This window comes from Anopheles moucheti, chromosome X (genome assembly GCF_943734755.1).
Source record: "Anopheles moucheti chromosome X, idAnoMoucSN_F20_07, whole genome shotgun sequence".
Lineage (NCBI taxonomy): Eukaryota > Metazoa > Arthropoda > Insecta > Diptera > Culicidae > Anopheles > Anopheles moucheti.
In genome coordinates, this window is record NC_069142.1 from 11,164,020 (window position 1) to 11,188,048 (window position 24,029).

Here is a 24,029-nt window from a genome sequence, read left to right on the forward strand (position 1 = left end):
AGTGGCCGTTTGCCGAGCCGAGAAAATTGCTAATTGATGCGAGAAGCGTGCGCGTCTGCTTGGTTGGGCCCCGGGCATTTGCAAGCTGTTGCTGTTGGGGGAAAGAAAATCGAGCAAAGAATACGAAACGCCCAGCACAAAACGAAAGGGCGACACACGGAGTCTAACGAGTGCGATTTATGTAAGTGACCTCGGTTAAATGGCCATTGCGCGGGGTAGGGACAGCTCGACACCTACGCATGGTAAGGCTCGTTTATGATCGCGTACGAAGAAATATAGCGCGGTTCAGAAATTGATTCGGATCGTTTCCGCCCCGGGAGTTGAATTACGGCTTCAGAATGTGTTTGCTGTGTAAACCTTCGGCAGATGCGTATCTGGAGATGTGAAATTGGAGAAGGACTGAGGCGGTCCTCCGTTCCGACATTGTACTACCCTCAACGGCCACGGTGATAACAATCATCAAAAGAAATAAATGATGAAAATCACCCAGAGCTTGCAAGAGCTGTTAATCAAACGCTTGTCAAAGCACACACGCTGTAAGTAATGGCTATAAAGGACATTTTAGCCAAACACACAGCTCAACTTTATAGCCTCAGCCTATCTTAACGGTTCAGAAGTGCTAATTAAACATTTCAATCTCCTCATTTCCCCACATCCACGTAGGAGGTGGTGTATTAGTATTATAAACATTTTATATGCAATTAAACGCTCATTAGGCGACGTTTCTTGCCTGATGTGTTTTTTAAATCCTTCAGAACTCTGTGCTGATATGATTGATGTGCTATTATTATGATAATTGCACTCGTGTGCATGTGTTCGGCAGTACGTCCCTGAGTGACGTGACCGATAGTAATTGTCATTTTGTCAGTTTTGCTATTTCCGACATAGAGGCAGATAAGAGGTTGAGGTAATATCATTTATGCTGCTTAATGAATCTTTTCATATAATCGTCATTTATATGAAGCTTTAGTGAGGAGTCATTCAAGTCAGGCGTATACTTTCAAAAGATTCATGAATTTTCAAAGATTATTTCTGAGAAATCCTTGGGGATTCAGGAATTTCTGCACTAGAGATTGAGGTTAATTCATTCTGGTGAAAGATTCATTCAGATTCATGAATCTGAATCAGAATTACTAGAAATATTCTCTCTTTTTCTCTCTCTCTCTCTCTCTCTCTTTCTCTTTTCGTTAATCTCTCTTTGTCTTTCTTTTTCAGGCTAAAGAAAAGATAGATAAATAAACACTATAGTGTGTAAAGGAAGTTCCACCATCATCAATGCACGCGCTGTAAACAAATGGAGAGAAAATTGAGTGAAAGATAGCCCCATTGCGGTTGGAAACCCAGAAATAAAGGAAAAATAGCAACAATAAGCTAAAAGATGTATCAACAACAACCATGCAAGTGCAAGTAACCGAGGAACAAAAGCACCACATACAACACCGGCAGACAAATCGTGCAAACAGACTGATTAGAGCCTAAATCAAATCGACACTACGGGCGCGTGCGAAACCGTGGCAATAATAGTGGCAATAAAAAAGAAACGAAGTAAAATTAGCAACTCACCACAAATGGGGACTCCGCGCGTTTGATCGGCTGGGGGGAGTTTTTTTTTTATTGTTCCTAAAGGTGTCTGTCAAACAATCAAAACAATGCACGATAGAGAAAGCAAACAGCTGCAAAAGTTCATAATAACGGCCGTCAGATGCTAATGGTGCGCTGTGCAGTTTTGAATGGGCAAAGCAGCAGATTGACGTTAACGGTAAAAGGATCTCACGCAGGCAAAAAAGGGCATCAGAGGTACGTATGCGTATCCGGGGTTAGGAAACCCCGTACCGGTGAACTTCCACATCTTCCACCCATCTCGCCTTCCCAGACCAGACAGATCCGCTCGCAATGTGTGCTTTTCATATTGCACCTGTTTTCTGTGGTAGTTTAATGGCGATTGATGGGTTTTTGCTGCTTCGCTTCCCTGTTCCGGCCGGATGTTGATCGCCGCCCCTCCTCCTCTTCCTTTTCCTTTTACCCCGCACAGCCAGTTGCAGCGGGCGGAATGATTTATCAAGGCGTTTCGTTGCGCTCCGGAAAACAATGGACCCCGGAATGTGTGGCCACGGACCGACACAAAGCCAATCTTGCCGCCGCAATGCTTGCCGGACGCTCAATGGACGAGTAGGTTTTATCACCCGCACGAGCACAGGTTGGCGTGCGGTTTGGCGGGTGATCGCGATTTGGACGCGTCTTGCTTCGCACCCTTCTGTACCAATCGGCGTGAAAGCGAGTTTTCTTCCCCATTACACCGGGTGCCATCTCATCTTAGCGACGGCCCGGTTCGGTTGATCGATACAGGCAAAACCGCAACCCTAAACTCGTGCCAAACGAAGCTAAACTTGCGTTTCTTCCCTCCCCCCCCCCGTAGGTTATGAATTTTTCTTGGAAAAAACGGCCTAATGATTTATCACCTGCCGAAGGTGTCCAGCAGCAATAGCCGGGTGAGGCTTTCCACAATTTCCACGTGTGGGTAAACTGTATTCGTTTTGCTCGAATACACTGATGGTGGAAGCGGAAAATGGAGACTGTGGAAAATAAAACGCGAGGTGCCATAAAATTTCATGAGCTTTCCAACCTTCCAAAACGTTAACCCTTTCACACCTCTCTTGCTCTGTCTCTCTCTCTCACTCTCTCACTCTTCCTGCAACCCACTGCTCACCAACCCTACCAGGTGGAAAGTATGATGCATGATGCATTTTAAAGCGAATCATACCATCTCCACTGCACGGATGAGAGAAGACAAATCGTGTTTGTTTCACGAATTTCCACCATGCAAAATCAAACGTTTATTGCTCTGTTTTCTGTTTCCGCTCTGAAGGGGATGCGGGAAAATCCTGTACCCGTATCGATCGATCCTGGCCCGGCAAACTTCCGACGGCACGGTTCTTCGGTTGAATATGAGCGGTGTAGGTGATTGTCATTTATATCACACCTTTTACGGGGTGAAGTGACTCGTACGCTCCCGGAAGTTCCGCAACTTCATACGAAAGCGATGAGCTCTATTTACACGATGGGATGAAGGCGAAATTCATATCAAGGGAAATGCGCAAGAGCGGATAATCTGTGCGTGTTATTTTTTTTTAACAGGGGTTTTAATTAGCCACAAACGTATGAACATTTTTAAGTTAACACCAATTAACACCTTAACATTTATCTTTTTAAAATAGTCTTTTAAAAAAAAAAGTTATTTTTTTTTAAATTAAGTTAAAATCAAGGGTCGTTATAATATGCAGTTACGAACCCTGCACTCTGCTTCGAACGGTGAGAGAGCATACGTAGCCATTCTCGCGCTTCGGCTGGAGCTTTGTTGCAGAAAAGCTTCCCCATCCTTCTTGCACCCACGGTGGACCCGCCAGCCTATCGCACTCTCTTGATACAGTTCTTTCTCTCTCCCAGCATTTGTCCAATAATAAACAAAAAAAAAATGTTGCGTTTCCCAATTCCAGCGATCGTTCCCTGGGTCAGATCTCCTTTTTCTTCCGGGGCTTTGGTCCCCCGGACAGCATCACACGCATCTACCGAGTGCCGGGTATTGCGTGAAATTTTCGAGAGAGCTGCACGCTCTCGCTCTCCGGCACGGCTCTCTTTCTTCCGTGCGGGTGGTGTTGTCATGGTGTGTGCGGCGCGATGATGGTGGTGGTTGTTGCGTGTCGGCCGATGCGCTCCGTTACTAATAACTGTGTAAGCGGCTCGCCGACCAACTTCATTTGTGCTCCGTCAGCCAAGTCGAACGCTCCGGTCAGCTCTAACCATTCCGTTTTTCGTAGTCGAACCCAAAACCTTCCCCTTGTGTACTCTGTTGGTCAGCCAGCGCCAGCGTCGAACAGGTCCTGCGGCACAGGATCCGGAATCAATCAAACCAAGATCAAACCACAACAAGCGGTTTTTGTACCCCGGGCCAAAGGTTGCCGTTCCCCTTTCAGACAGGAGCGTCGTCGTAGAACCAAAAGCTGGTGAAGAAACTCTCGAGTCTCGAGTAGCAAACAGTGTTTAACAGCACGCGTACACGCGCTTTCCGTTCCGTTCCGTGGTGGTGTGTCCGGTGTGTCCCTAAATTCAATCAAACCAGTCAAAATCTGTGTGCATCGATACAGCGTTGTGTCCTTATGCCAAAGATCGTGCTCTGTTCCGCGGTAAACATATAGGCAGAAGCAGCAGTAAAACGAAAGAAAACAAGCTAGAAGTGTGCGATTACGTGCGAGTTGTGTGAGAAAAGCGTTGTAATCAACCGACCCAGGAAACCGTCACTGCCACAGCCAGACTACTAGCAACTATCTGTACTACCTCTACCTGCTGATTATACCACTGCTACTCTACGTCCACAAACAACTACCGTATCCTGCCCAACAACACAAACGCATCGCATCCATCGCGGTAGGCATATATTAGATCCTAATTTTCTTTTCCTGTTTCATCTTCATCTCCAAATAACTTCCAACGCGCGCCGTAGAGTTTTTCGAAGTTACCGGCCGGTATCAGACCGGCAGGAGTCCTTTTTCTGTCTGTGCCTCTATCTCATCCTGGATGACTTCATTCTGTGCGCATGTGTGTTTTTTTTTGTAGGGAAATCCCTAAAGTAGGTGTGTTTGTTTGTACGTGTTAGTGTCACAAACCCCTCTGCTGAACTGCAGAGGGCGTCATTGTGTGGGTGTGTTATGCTTATTCCTTTTCAGTTCTCATCCCCTTTCTGACACTCGCGTCCTGTTTTGAGGGAAAATAAATATTTTTCACGTTGCATCTCCCTGCTCGCAAATGTTTAGTTATCACCCATTTTGAACCAATTTTAGTTATGTTTCGTTACCCCCGTTTGTATCTTATCGAAATGCAGACAGATCCTCAGAGGTCTTGCAGCTATAAAGACTCCACCCTGATATATGCTTGCTATAAATCCTTTTTATTGCTGCTACACCTAGAACTGCCACCTCTACAACCTCTCTAGAAAAAAAAGGAGTACGGATAAGGTCTTTGACTGCTTGGATGGTTGTTATGAAAGGTGCTTATGCGTCTCAGGTTCGTTTTTCTTTGTCCGCATCCACATCCACCATTGAGTAGCACCGGTGGTGATTCCGTGCTAGATTGTTATTTGATTAACCGAACAAAAAGGGAATTACCAGGAATAGTTTGCGAAAGGTTGTTTCACCCGATGGGCTAAAGAACACTCGGCAGCATTAGCTCTCCCAGACAGGGGCAAAGGGGTGTGGAGTACAATAGGGTTGCAAGGGAGCAAGGAATCGGAAAAGGCGATAAAAGAAGCAGAATGGAAGTGGGTATGGCACCGTGACTGCGCAAAGGGAAAACGCGTGCAACGAACCTTTTTGTGATACCCTCGTGGTCTCTGCGCATATCCGTGGCACAAAGCGTAACGAACGCTAAAGGAAACGTTCCCCGGTAGGAAGCATTGCACATGAAACACGAAGAATAAAAAAAAACTATCTAAATAGTAAACGCGAAGAAACCGACTGTACAATCAAGTTTGATGTAATAATTTGCACTTTGGATGTAGTTTTTTTTTTGGTTTATTTGTTTGCTATTTATAATAATGTAAAGGAAACACTAATAGGAGAACTCTTAGGTGGATCGTTCTTACCGGTACAATTAAGGAGCCCACGAACGGCACTGTTTTGTTTTCCCGTTGTGCTTCTTCTTGTGCGTATGTGGAGTGGTGGTGTGCATTAAAAAAAAAAACGACACACAAACAAACGCACAAAGAAGAAGAAGAAACCCAGTGTTCCCCTTTCGCTCTGTTTACCTGTGCCGTGTGAGAGAAACAAAGCATGAGTGCACCACGCACCACTTCACCGATCGGAACGGATCGCTCCGAAACTTTACGATCGCGAACGAATCATCATCCCGATGAGCGCTATCGTTTAATTTCTGCTGCGCGATGGAGATGATTTATGCGCCCAGGGCGTAGATTAACGAGACGAGACGAGACGAGAAACCCGATGACGTTTAGCTGTCATTGCACCTGTTTGTTTGTGCTGCTTCTCAACTGCAACTGCGCTCATCTTTCACCGCGGAACACCTTAGCAGATGCTGAAGGTGCCAGAATTGCAGTGTTTCTTGTAATCGTTCTGTTCTGCATTAGATGCTACGTTTCGTTCGCTAATTATTCTTCACCGTGCCTGGTTCTTCGCTTATTCGCAGCGGGTTTTTATCGTAAGCAAGGCCCGCTCACCTTTTTTGGAGAATCAGGTCTGGACGTACTGTTCGCGGGATGCTGGAATGTGGTGCATTCCAGCAACTTGCTATCAAGAGTATATAAAGTTTTACACAAGCAGTGTGTGATTTTCTGTCTACAAAAAATATTACGCAATTATGTGATTTTGACCACGTGCTAGAAGAACACGTGGCAAGTTTTAAGCTCCTATCGTCCTATCTACCGCTTCGGGGGATTTCTCTTGCAGATCCTGTTGATGGAAGTAAAAGGAAAACAACACACACGCTACCAAACATGCTTCTTCTCGTGTTTGTGTATATATATATGTGTGTTTTTTATGTTTCTTCAACTCTTTCCATTTCTCTTTTATGGTCTGCATCCACTCCAATTCCAGATTAAAAAAAGGCTGTTACACCGACTGGCGTACAAACGGGAGCAGAAAGTTGCCGCAGCAGCAAAATAATACGGCCTGGCGGGGGGGTGGAAAAAGGGCAAACAAATGCGCCAGGCCGATAAGCGAAACATGTTTTTCTATGTTTCGCAAAAGCGCGCCTGCGCCCGCTCATTAAGAAGGCGAAGATGTTGGCAGCGGTGGCCGGGGTATAATAAGGCGCTGCCGTAAAAGATTTTCTGCCAATTGTGAGAAGAAGCATTATTTGCATCGTACACAACAACAACAACCACCAACGGATCGAACCGGCGGTGCTGCTCACTAATTGGGTTTTTTGGTTCGAAAAAATGCGATGTGAAGAAGTGCAGAAAAAAAAAAAAAGTAACATAAAAACAAGCACCATAAAAGTGGACCGGACGAAGAACGAAGAACAAAACCAAAGTCGGGACGGCATGCGAAATGCCGGATGGATTTTCGGATGGCGGAAACATTTTCACGAACCATTAGCACATTGATCCGCGCATCACCACTGTCATGGGTGATAGCGTCCGGGCACTGTTGCGCACTTCGTCTGCATAGCCGCAAGATGACGCTAGCAATGGGGGTTAGCTTGGAACGGAGGGACATCCTGAGAAGCGGTGGAAAACGGATAGGTTGATTGATGTCAATTTCCTTCCAATAATGTTTTGCTAGAAAAGCATAATGTTTGATCGGGTTTGATTACCGCGAGTTCCGCTGAAATAATAGTTCCTGTCATCTGAGACGGCCAATCAGCGAGCATTGACAGGTGTGTTTATTGCTTCCTTGTCATGGTGCAACTTAAAAAGCTACAGTTTACAGTAAGAAGAGTTCAAAAGAGCCTCTAATGTCAGTTAGTGCATATTGACACGATCGCAAATGTTACGTTCATTACGTCAAATCTCAATTGTTAGTCAATTCTCAATCTGATTCAAATGCATGAAGTCATATGAAAGACTCTTGATTAAAATTGACAACAAATTCATGGAATTTCCAGAACATGTTTGAGTACGTTAAAAATGAAGATTCTTCAGATCTTGCCAGCGTTTTCTCTACATCTTCCGCCACCCTCAAGGTACCACGAGTCACCTTAATGGAGATACCTTCTGCAACTCTGTCCGAATTGCTAGAAGATGTTCCTCTTCTTCAGGCCATAAAAAAGGATAATTATGCATGGTGCTGGTATTTCCAATCCGCACCGGTATATCGGAAAGGCTTCCAGCCAACATCTCACCAAGCATGCGGCTGATGATGACGATCAGTGCCTTCCTTCGGCTACCCAATTATATAGCGCCGAAAAAAAAACCCAACGTTCTTTTCCACCATCCAATACCTGAGAGCTCGCAAGACACTTCGGAGGTTCGGTGTGCAATCGTGCAAAGAGAATGCGCTTTGGAGGTCTTGTGCTCATGGTCGGGAGTTGGCAGAGCACATGTTTTAGAATTTTCGCGTTATAATAGCCACAATCCGATGCAAGTTTTCAACGTTTCAAACCATTACTGTCATTGGGGTGCCAAAATATTCGGCGAGCGTGTCATAAACCCGAGTATCCTACGAGTTCTGTTGGGGTTTTTATCTGAAAGCACAATAAAAAACAGCATATTGTACCATTTGATATCTACCCCGTCCCAACGTCTGGGTTTTGAATTAGTTGACAGTTGTGGGACCTCACCACGGTGTCCACGATATTCAAGACTTTCGAAAAAAACACCCCATTCCAACCGTAGGGCTCGTTTTCTTATGTTGCTTTCATTTTGTGTGTGGTTTTTTGTTATAGCCTGCGTGTGCTCCGTCTCAATTTTTTTTATTATTTGACAGAGTGTGCCCGATGTCATCGACTTTGAGGTTGTTGTTGTTTTTTTTTTATTGTGTCAATTTGTATTTTCGGTATTCGATGTCTATTTCGCTTGTTTCGCTGTTTGTAACTCCGGTTGTTCCGGTTTTCTTGCGCTTTCTTGCAAGCATTTTCTGTTCAATCCATTCCTTTTTTCTTGTGGTTTCACCCCTTGCGGGGTGCAGATGTATGTGTGTATTTTTGGAGTTTATTTATACGCTGCTCGATCTGTTTCCTCTGTTCCGGGGGGGCATTTGTATCAACGGTTAGTTTTTTTTTGTGTGTGCACCGGCAAAGGTGCCGGTTTGTGGTTTTTGTTTGCCATGGATGCCATAAACATTGTCCATCGGGTTCTCTCCCCGCAATGCGTACCTTCACCACCGTCCGGCTGTCGCTGTGTTGCTCGCTGCCGTGAATTAATATGTATTTTCAATTCGAAGCAACAACCCCGGGATATCCGGTTTAGGTTGCGTACTGCGTGTTAAGCACCATCGCTCGATCGCTGGAAACTCGTCGATCGGTTACGGATCGTTAGGAATTACCGAGAAAAGGGAAAGATCCTTATAACGGCCCGGTTATTTTAAAATCTTGTCGCAAATGTTTCCATACAGTCACACCGGGGGTTTGATATTCGCAGGATGAGGCTGGCGCACAAGTCTCGTCTAATGGCACCCGTTGGCAGCGTGTCGCATGCATCACGCGATCCCACCTTTGACAGCTCGTGATGGATAAGAAATTCCAACCCAGGAATTCCAACGGCATCCAGAGCTGATCTGGTGAGTGCTCAGAATGTGTCGGACGAAACTCCCGGAGAGCCCGATGACACCAGATGGCGCCCTGGTTGGGGAGTTCGGCATTGATCTGCCGCCTGTCCCGTAATTAGCTGCTGCTGGTGTGGCGTAACGTAATCTAACCTCACTTATTTCGCTACTGGTTTCCATAGCCCCAACATCCCAATCGACTGCATCTCCTCTCTATCTCTCCTGGCTTTCTCTTCTTTACCTATGCGTAAACCGGAGCTTAGATGTGTAGAAGATTGGAAAGTTACCTGTTCCCCAGCTCCAGATCAGATGATGGATGGAATGATGATGGATTTTGAATGCGGTTAGATGGCGATGGAAGCGGGAGGGACTTGCTTTTGGATGAGATATTCACCTCGCCCCACCGTACAAGCAGGTGGGAGAGCTGGATGGGTGCTTTATTCATGTTTTTCTTTCAATTTTCTTTCCCCTTGTGCGCCACCACCGGTTTCGCCCACCTGCATCCTTTCCCTCTCATCGGTATATTTAGGGTCTTGATTAAGTAGCTTTGGAGCTGCTTAACTACCTGGTGGGTTGTCTCGCAGTCAGACCAATTTCATACCACCCCGCCCGCAGGGCTCTCTCCATTCATCACCTGGGTGATTATTAAAGGTATACACGCAATGCACATGGACCATGCACCAATGCACCCAGACGGCGGATGCGGTTTTGCTTTGGGATGGAGAAAGCACCTCCGCTCGCAGGTGAAGTATGCGGCGGTGTTGCGTTCGGCACACATGCCATGCTGCCTGCCAGAGGTCTTCCACCATTGTGCGCAAGGGAAGTTGGCTGTCCTATTGTGGAGCAAACACACACACAAACCCACCGAAGAATATCACATTGAGTGGATCTTGTTGTTTAAGGGGAAATGGTGAAGAAGCTAGCAATTTGGTCATGCATATATTGCAATTTTTAATCCTCCAATCTCATCTCGTTAGTGCACTGCGCTGCATTGTGTCAACTACTAGCGGGTGCTCGAGCGGGCACTCGTTAACACGAGGCACGTTTAGACGCTTGGGTTGAGTGCTCTCGCGATGATTCGCTTCGTTTCGGGCTGGTAAAAGTGTGCCTATCTCTCTCTTTCTCTTACCACCCTCTAAATCTTGTGTGCGTGTGATAATAATCAGCGTGTTTGAGCAGCATAACAATGGCTTTCCGAGAGAAACGCACATGCACAACACACGCATCGTGAGACAGACGCGTACTCTCTACCATGGTCATGGTCAATGCGGAAGACCCGCACGTTGAAGCTGAACCCCGTCTGCGGATCCGGGCAATGCACTGTGGCACCGAGCACGGAGAGAAACGGATAACCCCATCCTCCACGATCGTGCCCTGAAGCATAATCGCAGAAGCGTAACACAAACACAGCCTCAAGCAATTGCGCTCCGGAACAGTTATTCCCCCCTTTCCCTTCATTTGTTCTCAAGCAGTATGCGCGATTGCGTGTGCTTTTCCATCTCTTCTTCGCTCCAGCACTCATCACGAATGACGGTGCGAGATCCGTCATCTGCTGTGGGGGCCTCTTCGCTAACGTCACTTCAGAAACGGTACTTGTCTGGATGGTTTCGTCCATTTCCCAGCGCGCAGATCGCCTCATACGCCTCAAAGCACTCGGTATTGCGTTGCTTGAGCTAGATGCAAAATTTCAAACTTATATTTTAAATTGTTTACTAAAAGTATACTAATATGTCTACTACTGACAGTTCCCTCTCCCCGTGAGTATGGAGTACGAGCTCGGTACAATCCAGCGGGGGAAAGCATCGAAACAAACACCAAGGAGGGTTAAACGACCCCGGGGAAAACAAAATGAAGCGTTTAATCGATCGACCACTATCCGTAGGCAACTCCCCACATCTCGCCGTATCGGGAGATGTGTTCTCTGGGAGGATGTGGAGGTTATAACAAAAAGAAAACAAAACAACTCTTGCATCTCCACCGAATGCTGGATGCATCTTGTACGCGTGGGAGCAAGATGTGTAACGCCGTAAAAGGTTGAAAGGCTTCGAGCGCGCACCACCAGTGCGGAATACGGGAAGGTTTGCGGCTATTGAACTTTGCCCATCATTAAATATGCTTATTTTTAGAAACGTTCCCGAAATTCCCCGGCGAACAATCCGCCATCATCTGCGGTACGTATGCTCATCCGCTCCGCTTGCATATCACCGCCGGATGTGTTTTACCTTCGCAGCGCCAGCAATGGAAAGAAAAGGCGAAAAGAGATGTTGAGGTTGTTTCTTGTTGGCGTTCTGACAAACTTCTGGTCTTCTAAAGGCGACAAGGACAACGCCCCGTGTGGCGCTAGGGAAATCCCGCCCTTGGTGTGTCTAATTCGTATTCTAATATCCGCTTTATATTCTGGCCGCACCCTGAACCCTGGAACGCAAGGCAGTACAACATATTCACTTTGTTCTATTGCTGTTCTCTGCTCTAGCGCGTAAATCCGTCCACTGCGCAAACGTGTGTTGAAAACCATCCAGATGATGGTGAAAGAGAGTAAAAAGGAAGAACATGAGAGCAGGATTTCTCTATTGCCATGTCAACGCGTCCTGTACGTTGTCCGGTGTATCCTAGCAACCGGCAAAGGAACCGATCCTGCCAGGTAAACGATTCTGTCGTGTTAGAGACCGGGAACGCGATGTACGAAATCATCCTCCCCCTGGGAACGCAAAGCAGCAAGGGAAATTCCAAATTTTTGCAAGACTAAATAGAATTCTTTCTTTAAATGTGTGAAATCTTGAGTAGGTATAGCATAATTTATCAAAACATGAGAATGTTTCTCTCTGTTTAAATGTGTTTAATTTACATCTGGTTTTAAGGAAGAAAAAAACCCTCAGACTCTGTATTTTCCACTCAGGACTCCAGGACTCAGGAGATTGATACAACACTTGATGGACGGTCGGGAATATCCCTCCGGTGTACGAAAATAGAACAACAATGTGTGGTGCAGATGGTTTAGTGTTGTGCAGTGTGTGCATTCCGTTTTCAGGGTCGTCCCCTTCAGCGACTCTAATGGATGCACTCTGGAGCAGTCGGCGACATTTTGTCGGTTGATGTTTGAGAACGGCGTTGTGCGTGGACGTCCCTTTTGCTTTGATGGTGATTTGTTTTCCCCCTGCCATGTAAGCCATGTAAAATCCCATCGTGCCAGCGGTGAGTCATCAGTGCCCGGGTTTGACGCTTCACATTCATTGCAGTTATGTTTCCGTTTCACAGTACACCACAGTACGATGATTCATTCTATTTTAAGGTTTCGGAGCATGGTTCAGACCCATAAAACTCCAGCCGAATGAGCTGCATGCAATTTATCTTTCATTCATCGTTTCGCTACCGTAACGGGGAGGCAAAAAATAGCATGGATTTATATTTATAACATCCATAAGCGACGAGTGCGCTTTCTCCCTGTTTTGGCGTGGTGCAATTTCGTTTCGGAACGGGGAAATGTACCCTTTAAGTGCTACATTTGCTACGTTGCTGCTGTTTACAGCGAGAGATGACCATAAATATACCAGAAAATCTTAAGCTTAATCTGCAATTTTACAGATTTCGATCGAGAAATCTTTACCGCTTTTCTGGCGAGTACACAAAAAAAAATACCAAGCACGTTTGCTTGCTCCATTTTCCACTCCCGTTACTCGCACAAATTGGCCAATTGGACCCTTTCCACACACACACACACATACAGTCTCACTCGCCCATTCATCCCTCTCTCCCTTCGCAGGGTTAGGCAGAAAGGGTGGAAGATGCAGATGCCCTCCACTGTACCAATCGCGCAGGCAAATGCAGTGGAAAATTATAATAACCATAAAAATGTACCCCCCCCCCCACTTCACCCCACCCCTCCACTAGTCCACCCACCCCTAACCATCCTTGGACAGGAGTTATTTTTTTGTTGGAGTTTCGGAAGCGGAAGTGGTGCAGTTGGGAGGGCTATATTTTATTTATATTTTTTTGTGTAACTAAAAGCAATAGGTGTGTGATTGGGAAGGTGTAATGGTGCATGTGCGCGCGCGCCCCTCTGTGTGTGTGTGTGCTTGTGATTTGGAAGTACACAATTTCGGGGGGGTAGGGGTGTGTGTGGTACCGTTTCGCGAATGAAAAAAAAGAAGCAAAACGAAATATATATCCCGTTTTTTAACCGCGCAACTGTACACACACACACACTCCGGTTGGGGCCTATGGCGGCGAACCGGTGAAAAAGAGCCGAATTGGCAGGGATTTTCCAATGTTTTCTACTTTCGGTTCGGTCTTAGCCCGGACCGGCCGACCGAGGAGCGCACAGGTTATTCCGCGAGAAGTGTGTGTGTGTGCGTGCTTTTTTAACTTCTCTCCTGTCCATTCCTTCTTTATGCGGCTTGCCCCCGAAGCGAAAGCCTCCGTTACAGTTACATCTAATTAGGCAACGGCACCGGTGCCCCAAGCATATTGGTACCAGGCGAGTGGAAAATTAAGTGTAAATAAATAATCACACTGCCCGAAAAAAAAGGAAGAAGAAAGCGCGAGTACCGCGGTGGTGGACCAGGGTGGCGCAAGGTGCGAAGAGGAGGGGATAGAAAAAAAGAGGCCATTTGCGCGCCCGAATGGTCCTTTATAAGCGGCCGCTCTAATGATTGATGGCGAACGAGACACATCCCATTTGGTGGAAGGAAAGGGGGGTGGAGAGGGGGGGGGGAGAAGGAGTGGGAAGAAAAGAAAATGAGGAGGAACAAACACGCGACGGTAAGGTGGAAATCCTCCAACGTGTTTAAGTGTCTCAACGGCTGAGGTTTTGCTTCTTCCGATGCATCTATTCCGATCGGTACTGAAGTTGCTGTGAAGTACAATTGCGGTGGAATCAACCCAACACAATTTGCTTCCTTTCTTTTTTTGTATTATACAAAAAACTATGTCTAATTTTATTGTAAAATCCTATTTTTTGCTGTAAAACACGCAACAATTGCTTTTAAGCTAGTTAAGTTATGTGGTTTGCCTACATCTAGGCGGTTTAAAATAAGTAATCAATAGGAAGATTTGTTAGAACGATTTTTTAGAGACGAAAAAGATTGCTTAAAGGTGTTTTAAATATAAAACCATATAAAAACAAGCTATAAACAAATCTAACGTGTATTTTAAACTAAAACTGTAATATTGCCTACATTTAGGCGATTAATTAGGTTTAAATAATAATTGATAATTTTATTTTGAAGCAACATTAAAACAAATTTGAAACAAATTTTGAGATGTGAAAATTCCTCACCACACAAACACCAAAATGGTAGATTAGTAAGGGAAAAGACATCCCCCCCCCCCCATTTGGACAGTTAAAGAAAAATGAATTCCTTTACATGGTGGCATATCGCTCGTAGTGGTGAAACGGTAGTGGTACATTAACTTTGTAGTTTATTACACACTAAACCCTCTCCACTCTCCTCCCCCACTCCCTCCTTTCCTACCCATCTTCCGCAACCCCATTCGTACTTCTCGCCCGTGATCGTTTCGAGAGGTCGGAGATTAATTGAAACGCCTGTATGTATGCTACACCAGCGAAACCTTTCTACCGCTTGTTTTTCCTTTGTTTGGTCTTCGTGGTCCCCCGAACCCCGGGGCCAGATTTATGATCTATTGTTGCTGCACTGTATGGTTGTTGGTCCACAGTGGTCCCGGGATGTTGCGCTCGGTGTTAAGGCTATCTGTGCGGTGCAAATATTGATCGCAGATTTCGTGTACGCTGCGCGGCATTATTGAGGGCAAAAAACCCGTGCGATGAGGCGAAGAGACAGAGCCGCGCGTTGAGCATGTGTTGCTTCCATTTTGCGGGGTCTGCTTTTCTTGCTTTTCGTGCCAATCGCCTTCCTTACCAATTGTTTATCGCACTCGCGGGCACCGTAATGAGCTGTTCATTAGTTCACCGGCTAGGTGGAGTCAATTAGCTGCAAGTGTGCTGTACTCGATTGGCCGAATTTGTTTATGCATTTTATTTAGCCCTTTTCTTCCCGCCGTTGCAGCGTAATTGCTGAACGTCGCGTTTTCCACCGTGGCGTTGTTCAATTTTCCCTTTTGTGCCACAACGCACACATTTGGCAGAATCGGTTTGTTTTTTTGGGTGGATGTGTTTTTCCTGCTATAATATTTAATTTAATTTGCTGTTTTGTTTCCATCACCATTCGCGGTGGGGTAAAGGGAGAGGAGGTTGTTGGGGTGATGGATGATGAATGCATCAATGTGTGCCCGTGCTGGTTTTGTTTTGCCATAACCATCGCCGCCTGCATCTTGAGAAGCCACCCATAGCCTATCGTTTGAAAACGCAGGGAGAAGGGTGGGAGTTGGTAATGAGGAGGAGAGGGGAAAAGCATAAAAATAAAAATGTGCAACCGTCCGTTAGTATGTGGCAAAGGGGGAGAGGTAAATAAAACCATGGAAGAAAAAAAAACGCCAAGAAAACAAGAGGGTGAAAGGGAAAAAGAAAGTCGTTAAGAAGATCCGTAGATGGAGATGAAACAAAGAAAGCGAGATAGCAAGATGAGAAGGAAACAACAAGGGTTGGTAAAACGAAAACAACAAAAAGCAAACCCCTACCCCCCTCCCTCCGGGCAGCGGAACACATGTGCGTCGAGATCGCGAAAAATGATTCGCAGCGCAAAAGATGGGAATGATTGGGCGAAAGATTGCGATCGGTTTTCTTAACGCACTTGGAGAAGACCCGTGCTGTGCCGTTGGGGGGGTTGGTCGCGACGTTTTTCTTGCGATTTTCCAAGAGCATCAGGCAGAGGCTGCACTCCCGGGTCCGCTTTCACTGTGTGGGTCCGCGTCAGCCAAGACAAAGACCACTCCACCCCCCTTCCCCACTCCCCACCTCTCCACGTGAAGGGAGGGCGAAAGGGGGAGGTTTTGTGAGGTAGCGCGGTTCCGTTAGCTTTTCCACACGCAGCGCTCCACTCGCCCGCCAGACAGTAGAGTGCTCTTCTGCATTCTTTGCATTTCGTTTGTTCCGGTACTGCAGCAAAATAGAAAAAAAAGAAGGTTGCGTTTGTAAATTGGAACACAACACGCGTCTCGCACGAAACCATAGGAGGATTTGAAAAATAACACACAAAAAGCGAGAGAGAAAAACAAAAGGAAAACGCACATGATGTATGCACATGGGGGTGATAAGGGTTTCTTTTTGTATGTGTGTGTGTATAAATAAAAATATTCATCTGCTCTTGACCTTGAGAGTCGCTATGGTCTCTTTTTGTTGTCGGTTTTATTCCACTCCGTCCGCCCAGGGGTTTTTTGTGTCTTCTTCTGTGTGTTTGGTTTTCCTACGTTCGTTTTACTTTCAAAAAGTCATTCTTTATCTTTTTCACCCTCGCTTTGTCGCCATCCCGGTGCGGCGGGGTGCTCAACGGCCCGCATTGTCGCAGAATGACACGAGCCTCGGGAAGTCCTACCGGATGCGCATTCGACCGTTTGGTGAGGTTCGGGAGGTGACTCACGGATTGGGAAGCCGTTGGTAGCTACGACGCTGCATTAACATTCTGAAAACGGACCCCAAGACGACACTGGGAAGACACTCGCCCATGGTTGGCTGACATGCTGTTCGACTGTACGTGACACATCCTGTATCGATGCGGAATGTATCTCTGGCGGGGGTTACTGATTGCTCGGAAGTATGTCAAGAAGTTTTTTACTGGAACTCCGAAATGCAAAAACCATGGAACGTCTATAAATATAAGATTGCGTCTGAAGCGTACGCATCTTCCGTTTTGAGCAGCCCAGACAATCTTGTACCCAGTGCCCAGTATGCCTTATCAGTTCTGTTTCCTTAAGACGAAGCGATACAGCTGCAGGAATCAGGCCCATCGTTATCAGGCTGCGTCAATGTTGGTACAGTTGGTCATGGTTCGTTGGTGTCGACCTTGTCGAGAATCCTGCCAGTACGAAATATGCAAACGATAAGGTCATGTGGGGGACGAGGTGCCTGGAAGATATTCAACTCGCTAATCGCATCACCCCTCAACAGGGGTTAAGAATGAAGTTTGGTGCCTCTTGGGCAGCAAGCACCTTGGAGGTTGTGGATACACCACTCACCCGTGGTCCCGGGGTTCCGTATGACTCAGTGCTCGGTAAACGGTTTCCTCGGCCAGTGCGCGAATCGAAGCGCAACGAGCAGATTCCGGGTAGGTAGAAGTAAAGCAAAAAGAAATAGACGAAGGAAGGTGTGGGGGAGAAAGAGAGAGAGGGGGAGAGAGAAGGGAGGGGGGGGGAATAGTAGAGTGAGATGGACACTGTGAGTCAAGCTGTGTGTCTTGCTTGGAGAGCCTCAGGCATGTCTGACGGTTTGCACCGTCCACAGTCTGCAGGTGAAGTCCGCACGAGGCTGAAGTCGTTCGTACGTTACCTTTGGGTCGTTTGTGTGTAACCCGGTACAGCAGCAGTTTGCAAGAGGTGACTAGAAGGTGTGTTGTGCTGCTATAAGTTATTTCACATTCGGCAACTTCAACTCCAATCCAGCACCAATCAACTCACGGCTCAACTAGCGAAGTGCGGAGAGGCACCTTGTGTTGCATTGATGACATTTATATCCGGTTGATGATGGTTCGCCATCCTGCAATGTCCTGCACCGCCGCAGTCATTCGTGCAGTGGGAAGGCATTATGATGGAATTCATTATTCAAACTACTGCAGCTACTGAACCTGCAATCGCTGTTGTTGGCGTTTGGTTTATCATGTGATAGATTGGTGCTGGGGTGGTGTATCTGCTCAGCCAAGGCCCCCGGGTGAATAGTGTGAACGTGCAGTGAATTACGAATGATAATGCCGGTACACCTCCGGTGAACCCCTGGCCGAAAGAGATATTTCGAAAAAGGGCACGAAAGGCTATTGTTTCTGTACTCCAAGAACAGAGTGACAAGCTTGGACACGTCCCCATCGGAAGGAAGCGCAACCTTCATCCACCCAACGCCCCACACAGCAACAAACGAATAGCTAATGGATGTTTCGCTAATAAAGAACCTATCAATACACCGTGCATATGCGTGTGTTACTGATCCGTTTCCAATTTCTTTTCAATTTCCGACTCCATTTTCAGAACCTCGGACCACCTTAACGGTGACTGTGCGCCCTCTTTCCTGCTCCGTGCTCCTATCTGCGGATTCTTTGCGTGTGACGCAGGCTCTGTTGAGCATCGAAGGCAGCCACCCTGTATCTCCAACCGACCGTCGCCACCATGAATGGTTCCGGCTACGAGATAAATACAAACGGTGACATCCTGCTACAGAACCAGCAGAAGGGCTGGTGGACGATCGGGCTGATCAATGGCCAGTACAAATACATGACGGCCGAAACGTTCGGCTACAAGCTGAACGCGAACGGTGCGAGCCTCAAGAAGAAGCAGCTCTGGACGCTCGAACCGTCCACCACCGGCGATAGTAAGTATCGGGCTAACCGGGAAGGAAGTCTCAGTTTTCGCTTCGTCTGGCTTGCTAACACCCGCACCTTGGGGGAGGGAGTCCATAATTGTATCATAATTAATAACTCCAAACAGATATGTCGGGAGTTTGGCGAACGTTTTGATTGTTTCCCCACCCAGGAGTTGGAGTTTTGAAGCGTGTCAGCAGACGACGTGGTGGAGTAGTCTGCGAGCTTCTCCAAACCCGCTCGTTACCCCCCGTTAGCAGTTGTATACGATGGTCGATTGATTTTGTGTGCGTCCTCTAACCAGGTCTACCACCTTGCCTACCGAAGCCTCCAAATACGCACGAAGATACAGGCAAAAGATACAGATTTCATTTTCCCATAAATTACTGTCATTTCGATTCCGAAAGACCGTTGGCTGAGTACCACCTTTTGGGAGTTTTTTATGCGTGTACGCTCGTATATGTACGTGTGCATGAATTTTCTCCAATTAATGCGAGTGGAAGTGCGTAGTGGGTGAGTGGAGGCTTTAATTTTTATTTCACTGGCGTCTTTCCGCCACTTGTGTGGATGAATTTTTATATCGGTACGTCCTAGATCCGCGCCCCTTCTTGAGCATTTTGGACGAGATCGCGTGCACCGGTGCGTGCCTGGGCAGGGCGTTTTGCTTTCCTTTATTGGCACGCTTCTTTAGCACTGGACGCGCGCATTTTCTGTGTGTGTCTGCGCATCCATCCGCGATTCGGTTGGCTGCACTATCCGTGGCCGGATTGCTGCGTGGTGTCGGTGATCAGCTTCATGCTCCATGTGCCGAGAGCTTTCGCATGTTTTATTGGAGGGTAGAGACCCGGGGGTTGGGTGGTTTGTAAAATGGGAGCTTTCTTTTTCCTTCGTTTTGGGGCATCAGCTCACCTTCATCAAGCGACTCACTTCTCAACGCGTACCTTCCAGGTATCATCTATCTAAAGTCGCACCTGGGCCGCTACCTGTCGGTGGATACGTTCGGCAATGTGCTGTGCGAGTCGGAGGAGCGCGATGCGGGCAGCCGCTTCCAGATCAGCATCACCGATGACAACTCGGGCCGTTGGGCGCTGAAGAACGAGCAGCGCGGTTACTTCCTCGGTGGCACACCGGAAAAGCTAACCTGCACGGCGAAGGCACCGGGCAAGAGCGAGCTGTGGAGTGTCCATCTGGCTGCTAGGCCGCAGGTATGTGAAGGTGTATACTGCATAAAACTCCAGGAGTTCTGAAAATTCCGAGAATCCTGGAGATATTGAGAAATGTGGGAATTCTGAGAATTCTTGAACTCTGAGACGTACTGATTTGATTGTCATCTTCTCACAGGTTAACTTGCGCTCCGTTGGTCGGAAGCGGTTTGCCCATCTGTCCGACACGCAGGACGAAATCCACGTCGACGCGAACATTCCGTGGGGTGAGGATACGCTGTTCACGCTGGAGTTCCGCGCCGACGAGGACGGCCGTTACGCGCTGCACACGTGCAATAACAAGTGAGTTCAACGCGTTCAGAGAACTCTAACAAGCACCACATTAATCGCTGTTCTGTCTTCTTCTTGCTAGATATCTGAACTCCAACGGCAAGCTGGAGAACAAGTGCACCGACGACTGTCTGTTCTCGGCCGAGTACCACAGCGGACATCTGGCGTTGCGTGATCGGCATGGTCTCTACCTGTCGCCGATCGGCTCGAAGGCGGTGCTGAAGTCCCGCTCGCAGACAGTGACGCGCGACGAGCTGTTCTCGCTGGAGGACTCGCTGCCCCAGGCATCGTTCATTGCCGCGCTGAACAGCAAGTACGTGTCGGTGAAGCAGGGCGTGGACGTGACGGCAAACCAGGACGAGATCGGCGAGAACGAAACGTTCCAGCTCGAGTTCGATTGGTCCGCACACCGGTGGGCACTGCGCACCACGCAGGACCGCTACTGGTGTCTGTCGACCGGTGGTGGCATCCAGGCAACCGGCAACCGCCGCTCGGCTGACGCACTGTTCGAGCTCGAATGGCACGGCGATGGTTCCGTGTCGTTCCGCGCAAACAACGGCAAACTGCTGGCGACCAAACGGTCCGGCCATCTGTTTGCGACCGCGGAAGCGATTGAGGAGACGACCAAGTTCTACTTCTATCTGATCAACCGGCCGATTCTGGTGCTTAAGTGCGAGCAGGGTTTCGTGGGTTATCGTGCCCCGGGCAGCAACAAACTCGAATGCAACAAAGCCATCTACGAAACGATCCTGGTCGAGCGTGCTCAGAAGGGTATCGTCCACTTCAAGGGTAAGAAGAAAGTGTGTGCAACTCGAATGCGCAGTTTATTAACGGTTTTTTTCTTTCTCATCTCCACTTCATCTCCACGCTGATGCAGGTCAGAATGGCAAGTACTGGCGCGTGGATGGTGAGGGCATCGCGGCCGATTCCGATGTACCGTGTGATGGCTTTTTCATCGAACTGCGCGAACCAACACGCATCTGTCTGCGTTCGAGCGATGGCCGCTACCTGGGCGCTACCAAGAATGGCACGTTCAAGCTCGTCGACACCGGTTACGACACTGCCACCCAGTGGGAATACTAAGCACGAAAACGCAACTTAATAGTTTATAGCAGCAGGCAGGTGTAGCAGACCTCCCCAATACTGGTGCGAGAGTGGTTAGGGAGAAGCGTTCCGTTTCGTCCAATACCACTCCAGTCCGAGTAGGATATAGGCGAGCTGTCGGATTAACGGGCATCAACGTAACCGGCACGCTCTCGGTTTTTTTTTCTTTTGACGCTTTTTTTTCCATCCCCCATCTTCCCATAAACGACGAAGGATGTGTGTGCGGCTTTGATGACATGCAGGATCCGTTTTAGGACAAGCTGCCATTGGTCGGTCTTTAGTTTTTTTTCGGACAGAAACGCAAAAGCAAAATATTTACGATATTTATTCCGTCATGTGTATGGATGTGGGTATGTGTTTGCGAGTGTGTGTGCATCACGTCAAAATGCAATTCAATCTCTCTCTTAACGTTTCACACATGCAGCATGTACGCATTCCAACACATTTATACGCTATAGTTGGATGGGGAGGAGTATACACGGAGACACGCAGCATGCGAAAAATGATGCATCTTGCGAAATAATACACACTTACACTCATTTAGCCAGGTAGTATATTATACGTGTATGAGTTATGAATTGCAAACAGTCAGGGAAAAGAAGGTCGAATGGCACACATATGCGCAATCTATACAGCAAAAAAACGGGATTGTGAATCTTATTTGAATCCCCCATAGAACGGCTAAGGTAAACAGCTCGAAACCTAGTATTTCAACACGGACGCTTTACGTCCTGCGTTTTGTATCTGTATACAGCGGCAGCGTATGTGTGCATCTCCATTTATGTTTTTTTGTTTTTGAAAAAAGTTGCAATGCGAGAGAAAGTAAGCAAAACATTTGTATTTATTTGAGAAGCAAAACAAACAAACAAAAACACACACTCCCACATATTAGGAGGAAAAGATTATCCTCTGGTGGTAAGGACGAACACTTAGTTTTTTTATACCCCCCCTTTCTATTGCTATATATATATATTATATACTTACACACACACACACTCTATATATATTTAATAATTACCCCAAAACTGCAGCTGTCGTGGAAAGGAGGGTTATGAACGTGAGCGACAAGTAACAAAATATGAAAAGTAAAATGAAAACCCGCAAACGATCCCAAATGCTTCAATCAGGTGAAAATTGTGAAAAGCTAGCAGGCGAGCAAATAAGGGTGCAGTAGAATGAAGGAGGGGTTTAGAGGAACCCCACTAATGAACGGTGGGTTGGAAGTAAAGGGGTGTGATGTGCGAGAGGTGTGAGAAGTGATAAACTTTTTTTTTGCTAAACGTGTTTCTATGTACCAACCGCGATACCATCCGTCAACTTTATCATCTCACACAGATATAAGCGTACACGTACGCACACACATACGCGCGCGCGCACATACCACGTGGGCATATAGCACGTGCTGGAAGACGCAGCGGCAAATAGATAGGGAGCCTGGGCTTTGGAATTCTTTCAGCGATAGAGTGTTGGAAAGAATAAGACATCTTCGCTGCAAGAGAACCCGAGTCAAGGAAAAAGTATCCCTCACACACTGTCCACACACGCGTGCGCCTGCGTTGTTTGTATGTGCGCGTGTATGAGTACATTTTGGTGTGCGTGAGTGTATTTGTCGAGAGGAGAAAGGATTAACTAAAGTACGGTGAGCGATCAGTAACACAGAATAATTAAGACATCATCATTAATCAATAAAACAAGAAGAAAAAACAACAACTCAAGTCAAAACCAATAACCAACGCTCTATGCAGATGTGGATGTGAATAGCCGGTGAGCTTCCCGTTGTGCGATATCCGAAATGGTGGTGTCTTCTTCACTCAGAGTCATTCATATTGCGCTTTAGCGAGGAATCATTCAAATCCATGAATCGAATCTGAAAAGAATCATTCATGTTTTGAGCAGTGGCTGATCATGCTCCTTTGAAGGCCTGAAGAGGATTGGTAGCATAACAAGTTGGATTGGTGGAGACAGCGGCGGATCAAACGGTAGGCGGAGTAGGCGGTCGCCTAGGGCCTCGCCGTGTTGGGGGCCCCAAACAACTTGTGCCGATTGTGCGATTTTTGGAAATTTAGCAGCAGAGTTAATTTATAGCATAAAATCTAATTAAAAAGGTAGAAAATTGGTTATCCTTGGTTAGATATTTTTTTTTATTTGATTAGCTATATCGGCCCGGTTACACGGCTACGCAACAGAAGTATGCAGTGTATTCATACTCCTTCTTCTTCATCGGCACGACATCTTCAGGATGTTTAAGCCTACCATTTCTATTTTTTTTACTTTATTTACCCGTAGGATAGTCAGTGCTGCGTACGGAGGTTTGGTGGTCCAAATGAAATTTTTCCGTGGTCCTGTCTTGTGCAGACCGGCTGCGCTACCAATACACCATCTGGCCGCCCCGTGAACCCTTATATGCCCTTTTACTTCAACCATGTATTCCATTTCATGAACGGGATTTTTTCATCTGCTCGTAAATGATCCTACCGTTAGATGCTAGAATAGAAACCATGCTTGTTTTCACTACCGCAATATTCGCCAGCTATTGCCATTGCGATACTCGTGGTGTGGTATTGTTTTCTCTCCCCGATTGAACCGTGAAAATGTCCAGCCTACGTGTTTCGAAACAGTATTGTGGTGGAGTATTGTGTTTAGTATTTCGATTGTCACAATTTCTGCAAGTTTGCAAGCCGGTAATGATGTTATAATTGACACAATCTGTCATACCTTACGGCGCATTGCATTGCAAGTTGATTGCATACCTTCCGGCGTAGTACCAGGAGTTACCTCTTTCCTGGTACCTTACGTTTCCTGGT

The 24,029-nt window shown here is 46.9% G+C and overlaps 1 protein-coding gene across 1 annotated transcript; it reads left to right on the forward strand.

Annotated features, from left to right (window-relative positions):
* Window positions 1–4,290: 4,290 nt before the first annotated feature.
* Window positions 4,291–22,937, forward strand: LOC128306632 (protein singed). Its single transcript, XM_053044198.1, has 6 exons — window positions 4,291–4,422; window positions 18,300–18,639; window positions 19,577–19,833; window positions 19,970–20,133; window positions 20,204–20,910; window positions 20,999–22,937. Exons 2-6 carry the CDS (start codon window positions 18,438–18,440, stop codon window positions 21,202–21,204), a joined length of 1,536 nt encoding a protein of 511 aa, XP_052900158.1. The 5' UTR covers window positions 4,291–4,422; window positions 18,300–18,437; the 3' UTR covers window positions 21,205–22,937.
* The last annotated feature ends 1,092 nt before the right edge of the window (window positions 22,938–24,029 follow it).